Genomic DNA, 10043 nt, shown 5'->3' with positions numbered 1-10043 from the left:
TTTCTTTCTTTCTTTCTTTCTTTCTTTCTTTCTTTCTTTCTTTCTTTCTTTCCTTCTTTGTAATCAAAAAGAGCTGCAGAAAGATTAAGGGTTACTGAAACCAATCTATTCTGTGCCAGAAGATCGCTTTCTGCAAGGGGGATAGTTTCTTAAGGGCGAAAACAAGCCCACCTCCTCGCATATTCCGAGTGCTCTGGGCAGAGTGCGGGGCAGCAGAAAGACCTAAATCCTCGCTGACTTGTCTCTGTGGGTTATGGGGTTAAGTCCTCGGCTAACCAGGAGGCGACCTGTGCCATCGACTGGAATGGAAGCATAGCCAGGTACGGACCACCGCCCCACGCTTACCTCGATTTGTGATCCATATTTTATTTCATACATTAGAATCAGTCCATTGGGATTCTCAGGTTCCGGCCACTTTAAAAAGATGGAGTTTTCAGGCCTTGACTCCCAGGTCACCGGCCCAGGAATGTCGTCTGCTCCTTCTGCACAACAATTTAAACAAGCGAGAAGGTCAGATTCGGGTACCCCTCGGTGGGGGTGGGATGGAGGCTAACCTAAGAATCCCCTCCCCTCAGGCTGTGCCTGCAGGGCTGAGGGCGGTGGCCACACAGGTTCCTCCGAAGCTGAGTGCTCACACGTTGCACCGGCTTTGGAACCCAAGCAATCTAATGACCTGTGGGGCTCAAGATGCCACAGTCCCTTCCCTCCCCTCAGACTCCCCGCCCCCCGAAAAAAGCCTGCTATCTCTGGAGAAAGGAACCTATGCGATGCTGCAGAACAGAAGCAGCATCAAAAAGGCGCCTTGCAAGCAGAGGAGGCAGCAGCAAGCCTCCAGGCCGCGACGCAGACCCTTCCGAGTCTGCATCTGCATAAGGCAAACGCATCTTTTTTACGCGGGCATGAAGGACGGCCCGCAAGCCCCTGCAAGCCGGGCCTGTTGAGGAAGCCGCTGGGAAGCTCGTGCTGGGACCCAGCCCTCACAGCCACCATCAACTCCTCCAGCCGCCAGGGAAGGCTGGGCGTTTGCTCTCTTGCTAAAACAGTAAGGCAAGTGGTGAGCAGGAGTCACTGCAAGTTACAGCTGGCGAAGGCTCTGAGAAATGAGCTGCTCTGGGGCTCTCCTGGAAGGGTGGGGAAACTGAGGCCAGGGAGGCTGACAGCTGCTTCGAGACGTGCTGCATGTGAGCCCCAGGACTGGGCCCCCCTGCTAGACTCCAGTACTCTGGGCTCCTTCTACCACCTGCTGTCCTGGCAGGAAAGAGAACTGGGCAGTTCACCTCTCCTTTTTTAAGAAACTTATTTACCTATTTTGAGAGAGAAATGCAGAAAGAGAAAATCCCAAGCAGGCTCTGTACTGTCAGTGCAGAGCCGGACACGGGGCTCAATCTCATGAACTGTGAGATTAAGACCTGAGCCGAAATCAAGAGTCAGATGCGTAACTGACTGAGCCATCCAGGCGCCCCCTGTCCTTAAAGATGGATGGCAGTCTGAGTAACAGGCAGCTTCTAACTTCCAAGGGGAACGCACAGACCAAATAGGAGGACTAAAGGCTACTCCAGCGGTTGACCTTGAGAAGCGACAGTCACTCTGAGTCAAGGCAGTTAACTGATTCCACCGGACCCCAGAACTCAGGAGGGACCGCGCAAATTTCCCTGTGCACAGATGGGGAAAAGGGCCGCGGGAATGCACGAGGCACCAAGGGGGAGGAAGAGAGTTGACCCTGAAGGGAGCTCCCTGTTCCTGAGTACTTTGTATAGACAGCCTGGGATGGAGGTGATGTCATTAGGAGCAGACAGACTCCCTTCCCTGAGCTCCTGGTCTACCATGCTTGCCTACATGACCACCGTTCTTTAATGAGCAGGATGGAGACTAAGGGTCATCGCCCGGGGTGTTCGACTCTGTGTCCACAAAACACAGGCTTCTCCACTGGGCTGTGAGTGAGTCAGGAGCGGGGCGAGTCGGATCACACTGTACCTGCAGGCATGGTTCTTGCAAAGACAAAGTTGGAGGCGCTGCAGCCCAGCTTCTCAGCCTCGTGGTTACAGCTGTGGATGTCAATGCGGTACAAAGTGAAAGGCCGGAGGTTGGAGATCACAGTTCTCTCCTTGTTATCCACTCTGCTCTCAAAGAAAGGGTATTCTGTCTCGAGCTCTTCGGGGTCTGTGATATTATAGGTGTCCGCCACCGTGATGTTCCTGCTTCGGCTGGACATGGTGGTGTTGGTGACTTGTGTGACATCTCTCCGCTTCCTTTCAGGTCTGTCAGGAAGAGAGAAACTTGGCTGGTAAGTGCTTCTGCCTCTTTGGTCCTTTCTATGACTTGGGTTAGAGTACCGGAAAGAAAAGAAAAATCTTCACTTTGGATGAAAGGAACTATTCAGCCCCTTTGGATGAGAACCAACAAGTAATATGGGGATTTCCTCCGTTATTTATTTTGCTTTCTCTACTCTGCAAACCTCAGAATCGGCACACAAACTGCCCCCCTGGCTCCCAGAGTAGTGACTCAACTGTACCTAGAGGCAAACAAAGGTCTCAGCCATTCCTGGCTCTGCAGTATCCTGGCTGTTTCATCACAATGTCCATGCTCCTTGGTCCACAGACCTTATGGTTAAACATTAACAGTGACCAACTTGCTGGCCACACTAAGGTTTATTAGGGGGTGAGGTGGGAGGGGGCAGAGGGGGTTCAAAGGCCTGTGGTGGTGGCTTCGCCGGCCCCCTTTGACTGTGGAAATAAAGATACCAGGCAGCGAGCCCTTGCTTGGACCCCCTGACCCTTCCCTCTGGGGCTCCCGCTGAACCCCCCCTTCCTCTGAGACTCCATTGTCTCTATTTCTCACACTCCTGGAGGTCTTTCCAGCCTGGTTTTGCCTCCCACTCAGCAGTGACCTCCTATGGCCTCTCCAAGGCTCTGCTTTAACAGGGGCAGAGTCACCGCCATGGACTTGACTAGGGCTTAGAACAACAGCTACACAAAGCACAGGACAGCAAAAGACAAATCAAAAGAAAAGAATGTCTACACCCCAAAGGGCAGACAAACGGTCCAAGCAGCTGGCGTTGCAGGGTGGGGGGGGGGGTGGTATGAAAAAAATGGTTTTGGGCTCTCCCAAGAAACCTTAGTGTTTATTTTTGAGAAAGAGAGAGAGAGAGAGAGAGAGAAAGAGAGAGAGGGAGGGAGGGAGGGAGGGTCAGGCAGAGAGAGAGGGGGACACAGAATCTGAGGCAGGCTCCAGGCTCTGAGCTGTCAGCCAGAACAAAACACGGGGCTCATGAGCCACAAGATTATGCCCTGAGCTGAAGTGGGACGCTTAGCTGACTGAGCCACCCAGGCACCCCTCCCCCAAAAAGCCTTAAAAAGAAGCTCCTAGCGTTTACAGGAACCAACAGCAACAGAACATGAAAGTAAACACCCAGACAAGAAACAGCCACCCTCAGGTCAGCCACCGGAAACGGTGGGGAAGAGGGTGCTGTCCGTTCCATACGGAGGCTGTCAGCAGGCATCACTTATCCTGTGCACGGGCAAAGGGCGGGGAGCAAACAGAACAAATCTCATCTGGAAGAAAACTAAGAGTCCAAGGCAAGGAGAAAGAACAGAAGACAGGAATGCTCATCAGTTCTCATGTAGGGGAGAAAGCGGAAGGCCCACAGGGAGACAGGGCACCTGGGAAGCCATTCATGCTCTCACTGCCATGCAGCAGGCTTCCTGTGGGTCCTTATTTGCCATGAAGTGAAAAACTTGGAAAGGAAAAGCAGGGCGCTTGGGGAAAGGGCCTCTGGCTCCCCAGTCCGCCCGGCCCAAACGCCATCACCACTCTTGTGCAGTGACCCACTAGGCCCCACCCAAACACGAACTGTTCAACCCAGATAGACTCCTTCCGCCAGGCAGAGAACCGCGGGGTCAGGCCGTGTACTCATGGCCCCACTGCATTTACTTTCATAATACTGGGGGAGGAAAGATTAGGAAACGAGGCGGATAATCTCCTGTCCTCACAACCTGCACACCAGCCAACCTTCCTGGAACAGAAGGACACAAGAAACTACATTAATTACTAGGGAGACCTTTTTTGAACCTACCAGAACTAACGTCCTACATTCTCTTCAAAACCAATGCAACACATAAAACCAACACAACACCCAATTACATCTGTAAGAAAGAAGTTGCCTGGGCTTAATCCACTGCAAATAATCCTGTGCCCAAACCCCTCCTGCAGCCCATCCCCATTTACCTGGGATTACACCATGAAGTTCAGTCAAGCTGATTTCTAAACACCACACTTTTGGAGACTGCAGAGCTCTTACTAATGGCACCAAGTTAGGGACTGGGGGAAGGGAGGCCACATGGGACATTATCAGGAAGACAAGGTATGGCACAAGCAGAATGGCATGCCCATGATTCTTTGTAAACAGCCACATTTCCAAATGGTGTGACCGACAGCATCACTGTCCGCTTTCCAAACCACTCCCACTCCATCACGTAACCTACTCCATTGGAAAATCTTTCACTCTTCAACACCTGCCAACGTTTGCTACTGAAACCCAACTATGTGATTTAAAAAATGAAGGCAGGGGAGCCTGGGTGGCTCAGTTGGTTAAGCATCTGACTCTTGATCTCAGCTCAGGTTGTGATCTCGTGGTTCGTGGGTTCAAGCCTGGAGTCAGGCTCTGCGGTGATGGCACAGAGCCTGCTTGGGATTCTGTCTCTCCTTCTCTCTATCCCTCCCCTGATCATGTTCCCTCTCTCTCTCAAAATAAATAAATAAACTTTAAAAAAAAAATGAAGGCAGTGGTCAATAAAAGGCATTCACCACCGAATACTGACTCCAGAAAGCACTTTATAAACTCTATTGTCCATTCTACTTCAAACCTTCAAACCATACGGGACACACTGGACAATATGTAACATACTAAATCTAACTTGACTGGTTTTAGCACCCCCCCCCCCAATAGATTGTTCTTAGAATGAATTAAAAGAAATAAAAATCATCTTTGGATAATTTAGTTCTAAAACAGAAAACCCTCCTTGATGATTCAGTCATTCTGCCACACAGACTATTCCTTCTACCCGAATTCTATTGCAAATTTTGTGGACATCAGATTAATGCCCTCAGGAGGAGGCATTAAAAAAAAAAATGAAGTTCTTATAAATTGGGGCTGCTCACCAAAAGCAAATATGGTATTTATATTCCTCCTATGAGAAGACAGACTAGCAGGTCAGACTTGTCCTAGGAGAGAGAGAATGTCAGGGTGCAGGCATTCATCAGGGGGAATCCGGCACGGGAGAAACTAAGTTTTGAATTCAACAACACAAGCACGATGCATTAATCGTTTCTGTGTCAACCACAACTCTGCTTTCACATTGCCCGATCTTGTGTTTCACATCTAATGAGGGGGAAAAAAAAACAACTACTGCCTTGAAACTACAAACTGAAAGCTCGGGGCCCTTTAGCAAAACTTTCCCAAAGCCTGGACTCACAACCTGAGCTTCTGGCAGGTCAGTGGGACAGCAACATAGCCGATAGCTTTTGCTGGAGAATAAACAAGAGAACTCCTGCCCAGCCTGTTTGGGACACTCTCAATTCACCCTCTTCTGTGTCCACAGGAAGGGACACTAGCTGAGCCTCTGCTGGCATGGGGGAGATGGCCCATGTTGAGAGGCAATGTCACCAAGGGCAGGAACCCTGGTGTGTGGCAAGAGGGGGCCAGCTCCCAAATAGACTGTTAATTAATTAGGCTGCTGGAGAAGTCGCTAAGCCTGAATTCGAGTTTCTCATCTTTGAGCTCCTCAAACGTTCTTATTCTTGGAACTACTCGTGACATACAGACAACGTGGATTAGCACCTGAACCGCAGCCCCATAATCTACCAGGCAAATCGGAGCATCTGCAGCCGGGCGGGTCGAGAGGACCCACCGTGGGCTCTCACAACTCCCTAGAGGGCACAGGAGGGGCAGACAGCCACTAAGCGACGAAGGGCTTCCTTCTGAAAAGGAAAGGATGCCTGCACTCTAAAAGGTCTTTATTTCATATTTTCATGATTTTTCAAAGCAAGATGGCTATCTTTGACTATTACACAAACATTAGGAAGGTCACTTGACAGAGAAAATCACTTTAAAAGCAACTTTATTGACACAACCTAAGTAAGCCTTTAAGGGCAAGGTAATTACAGAATAAACAGAAGCCACAGGCTTCTGGTGCCTCTCAGGGTCGGTGGCAGGAAGAACAGTGATCTGAGAACATGCTTGGCAGGGGGCTGGAGGCTGGGGCACTATGGGGACCGAGGAACCTGCAGCTCACAGGAGCAGCACTGGTCTGAATCCAGTTTCACTGTCCACATTTCAGGCAGGAGGCAAACTCCACTTTATGATCTTCTTAAAAATTTCTTTTAATGTTTATTTATTTTTGAGAAAGAGAGGAGAGAGTGAGGAGAGACACAGAAAGAGACAGAGAGAGAGAGACAGAGAGGGACAGAATGAGTGGGGGAGGGGCAGAGAGTGAGGGAGAGGGTCCGAAGCAGGTTCTATGCTGTCAGCACAGAGCCCGACATGGGGCTTGAACTCACAAACCGTGGGATCATGGCCTGAGCCGAAGTTGAACGCTCAACCGATTAAGCCACCCAGGTACCCCCACACTATAAACTTTCAGGAGAAAGAGGGAGACGAGGACCACTACTCTGTTTCCGTCTCTTTCACAGACATCACAGAGCTACCCTGCTGGACTCCCCTCCACTTTTTTTATACTATTTTTTAGTGTGGTAAAATAAAATTGTTAAAAAAAAACCCAAATTTTTCATTTTTTAATGGTTATTTATTTTTGAAAGAGAGAGAGACACAGCCAGTGGGGGGAGCAGGGAGGGGAGGCAGAGGATCCCTAGCAGGCTCCACGTTGATAGCAGAGAGCCCGATGCAGGGGCTCGAACTCATGAACAACCTGAGCTGAAGTCAGACGCTTAACCGACTAAGCCACCCAGGCGCCCTCGTGAAGTTAGACCCCTTTCAAAGCTCACTCTGGTTTTCTGCCTCTTGAGTCACTCCTCCTTAGCCAGGCTCAAGAGGCAGCAGGGAGAAGTGGGATGGGCCAGAGGGGCTCTCCCCTACGCCTTGCAGAGTGCCCTTCCCTGTCCCCACAGCCAAGGGAGCCCATCTGCCCTCTGCGGGAGGCTGTGTGGCTGAGGCAGCGGCATCATCACGCAAACGGCCCCCGACAGCCTGAGCCCTCGGCCCCCTCCCCTTCCCTCCAGGGCGACCCGGCTTCCACAGGCCCTCCACTCAACCAAATGGACACCTTGCTTTGTTGTTTCCCCCTTGACGGCTCTGGGGTTCTGCAAACCACCCCGTTGGAGAGAAAGCAACAGAACATGCCTGGGGAGCGCCAGCCTGGGGACGTTTTCAAAGGACGCCGGTACCTGGGCACAAAGATGGAGTTGTGCAGGAAGTTCTCGAAGACTTTGCGGTACTCAGCCTCCTCTTTCTCCGCCTGCTTCTCGGCCTCGGTTTTGGGGCAGGCACAGCAAGGCCCCTTCTCTCCGCCGCACACTTCGGTCTTGGGGTTCTCGGTCACCTCCTCGACATCAATTGTGCCATCGGCATACTTCCTGATGGGGATTTTGTCTGCTCGGGAGACAGAAGGCCAACAGGAGCCGAAATGAAAGCCAAGTCACAGACATTGGTGGCTGTCAGCGCCTTTAATGGAGAACGGAGCCAGCTTCACGGGGTCGCTCAGACGACGGGGGCTGGGCTGCGGTCCCCCCACCCTCCACCCTCCGTCCTCACCTTTGGAGCAGTAGTTGTGGCGGTAAAGGTAGCTGTCCTGGGGCTGCCGCTGCCACCTCACGATGTAGTAACTCAGGTTGCCGTTGGGCAGGGACGGCGGGTTCCACTTCACGATGAGCTGAGAAGAGGAGTTTGATGCCGAAAGAACATCCAGGGGAATGGAAGGAACTGGAAAGAGGGACAAAGGCTGTCAGGAACTTGCTGCAAACCAACCAGAAGCCGTGGGGGTGGCCCAGAGAAGGAGAGGGCGCGGACGCGTGACATGAAAACAGAACCCTGTTTTGAAATCGTATGAATTTAAACTCCATCGCTTCTCTGTACGGTCTCTATCCTCAGGTCACCTCTGTGGAAACAAACAGGGCCGAGCTGCAAATGGAGACAGGGTTGTGGGGGCCACACCAGGGTTACAGTGGGTGACTTCAAATCTACTTGGAGCACCGTGTCTTTCTCATGGGTTGCAACTGCCATTCTCCAAAGTGTTGGACTCTGGCAGTTTTGTAAGAGGTGAAACGGACTGACTTACGTTTCATCTGAGATTTTGGAGCTCTGATAAACATGGCAAGATGCCAAAATGAGAGAGGAAGTAGGAAACGGCTGGAGTGTGTGTGAGAAGCGTGGAGATAGAGGGCCCGCACGTCTCTCAATTCTATAACCACATTCAGTGGAATGACTGAGACAGGAGTAGGAGAAGCAGTCTGCAAACTCAAATACACACAGAGCCCTGACTGCAAACATTGGACTGTTATCAGCCAAAGAACATCGATTTATAGGCAAAGCATAATAATCTGGTAAAGTTTTATTTACTATTGTCTCCCAAACCCAAACCCAAACCCAAACCCAAACTCAGAGGTGTCTTGTGTATGAAGGGCAAACGCATCCCAGGACCACTGAAATCTTACTTTCCTTGGGTTCACAAGAAAACACCGATTTTCATGGGTTTTCCCAAATGCAAGAGAACTCTCTACTGTATGTCACTTAAACAACATGGTCATCCAAGCCGCTTTAAAATTTCAAAGGGGCAAAGACCTTACGGGTACTTCAAAGCCCGTAATATGATACACAAGGTTCTGAACACCTGTCTGGAATGATGCTTTGGGGAAAAGTCGTGACTAGTGCCAGCTTTTTCAGGAGAAACATAACCACTGAATGCTCAGCCATTTTCAGGTTTCCAAAATCAAGTATTTCAAGAAAAAACAGCTTACCCCAAATGTTTCAATGATAAGTGTCACAAAAAAGCAGAGGCAAAGGACCAGGTTTCCCCTCTGTCCCTACCATTTGTAAGGACAGGGGCCAAAATGTAGGGAAGTGGCTCAATTTGTATGGTGCTTAGTTTTCCATCTATGGGGAAAGGGAATAGGTTTCTTAAGTATTTGTCATAATGAGGAAAGATTCTTATTTTTCCCGAGCTGTCCACGATAAATGACTTCCAAACCTTAAGAAGAATAACTTGTTTTGTTGCCTTTGAATCTCTGCCACACTGCCCCACACCCAGGATCAGAAGCCTGTGCCAGATTTATTTCTCTAAACACTTCAGGGTCTGTGACATGATTGCGACCCCTTATGGGATCCTAGAGATGGAGCAGGGGAAGGGAGGAGAAAGCAGGCAATGCATGTGCCAAAGGTCTTCCCCATCAATGCTTTCCCTCACCCTCTCTGCCATTTCAGCATATTTTGTGCTACCTTATGGGTGTTTTAAAAAACAGCTCCCATCCAAGAATATGTATCATTGTCTTTAGAAATGATGTGCATTTTCCTACTTCAAAGCCGGTTTTATATGCTTGGCTAACATGCACAAATGTTTCCTTTCATTACTTCCAGATCCTGGAGTTGAGAAATGAGGTGGTTAAGGAAATGAAGACAAAGAAAGGAGGAGCATTTTCACCAGTGAATACTTGGAATGTTCACAACATACTCTGTCTGACGTTTTCCAAATTTTATCTACCTCCTTGGAACCCTTGTCCCTACAGAATGAAGACAAAAAACCAACGAGCCATGTGAAAGTCCCGGAACACCAAATCAGCATGGAGGTTCAACTATGAAAATAAACAAGAGGGGGTGCCTGGGTGGTTCAGTTAGTTGAGCGTCTGAGTCCTGACTTCAGCTCGGGTCACCATCTTGTGGTTTGTGGGATCAAGCCCTGCATTGGGCTCTGCACTGACAGCGTGGAGCCTGCTTGGGATTCTCTCTCTCTCCCTGTCTTTCTGCCCTTCCCCTGCTCGCTCTCTCTCTCTCTCTCTCTCTCTCAAAATAAACTTAAAAAAAAAAAAAAAAAAAAAAA

The 10043-nt window shown here is 49.9% G+C and overlaps 1 protein-coding gene across 1 annotated transcript in view; it reads right to left on the bottom strand.

Moving 5' to 3' along the window:
* Positions 1-10043, bottom strand: part of IGF1R (insulin like growth factor 1 receptor) — a 252109-nt gene that overhangs the window by 36221 nt on the left and 205845 nt on the right. Inside the window, exons 9-12 of the mRNA XM_049614035.1 lie at positions 7766-7933; positions 7399-7603; positions 1975-2258; positions 346-482 (exon numbers count right to left, since the gene is read on the bottom strand). Of these exons, the coding sequence (XP_049469992.1) occupies positions 346-482; positions 1975-2258; positions 7399-7603; positions 7766-7933 (794 nt within the window). The remainder of the gene's footprint in view (positions 1-345; positions 483-1974; positions 2259-7398; positions 7604-7765; positions 7934-10043) is intronic.

This window comes from Panthera uncia, assembly GCF_023721935.1.
Source record: "Panthera uncia isolate 11264 chromosome B3 unlocalized genomic scaffold, Puncia_PCG_1.0 HiC_scaffold_1, whole genome shotgun sequence".
NCBI classification, from domain to species: Eukaryota; Metazoa; Chordata; class Mammalia; order Carnivora; family Felidae; genus Panthera; species Panthera uncia.
This window is presented reverse-complemented; position numbering and strand designations above follow the sequence as displayed.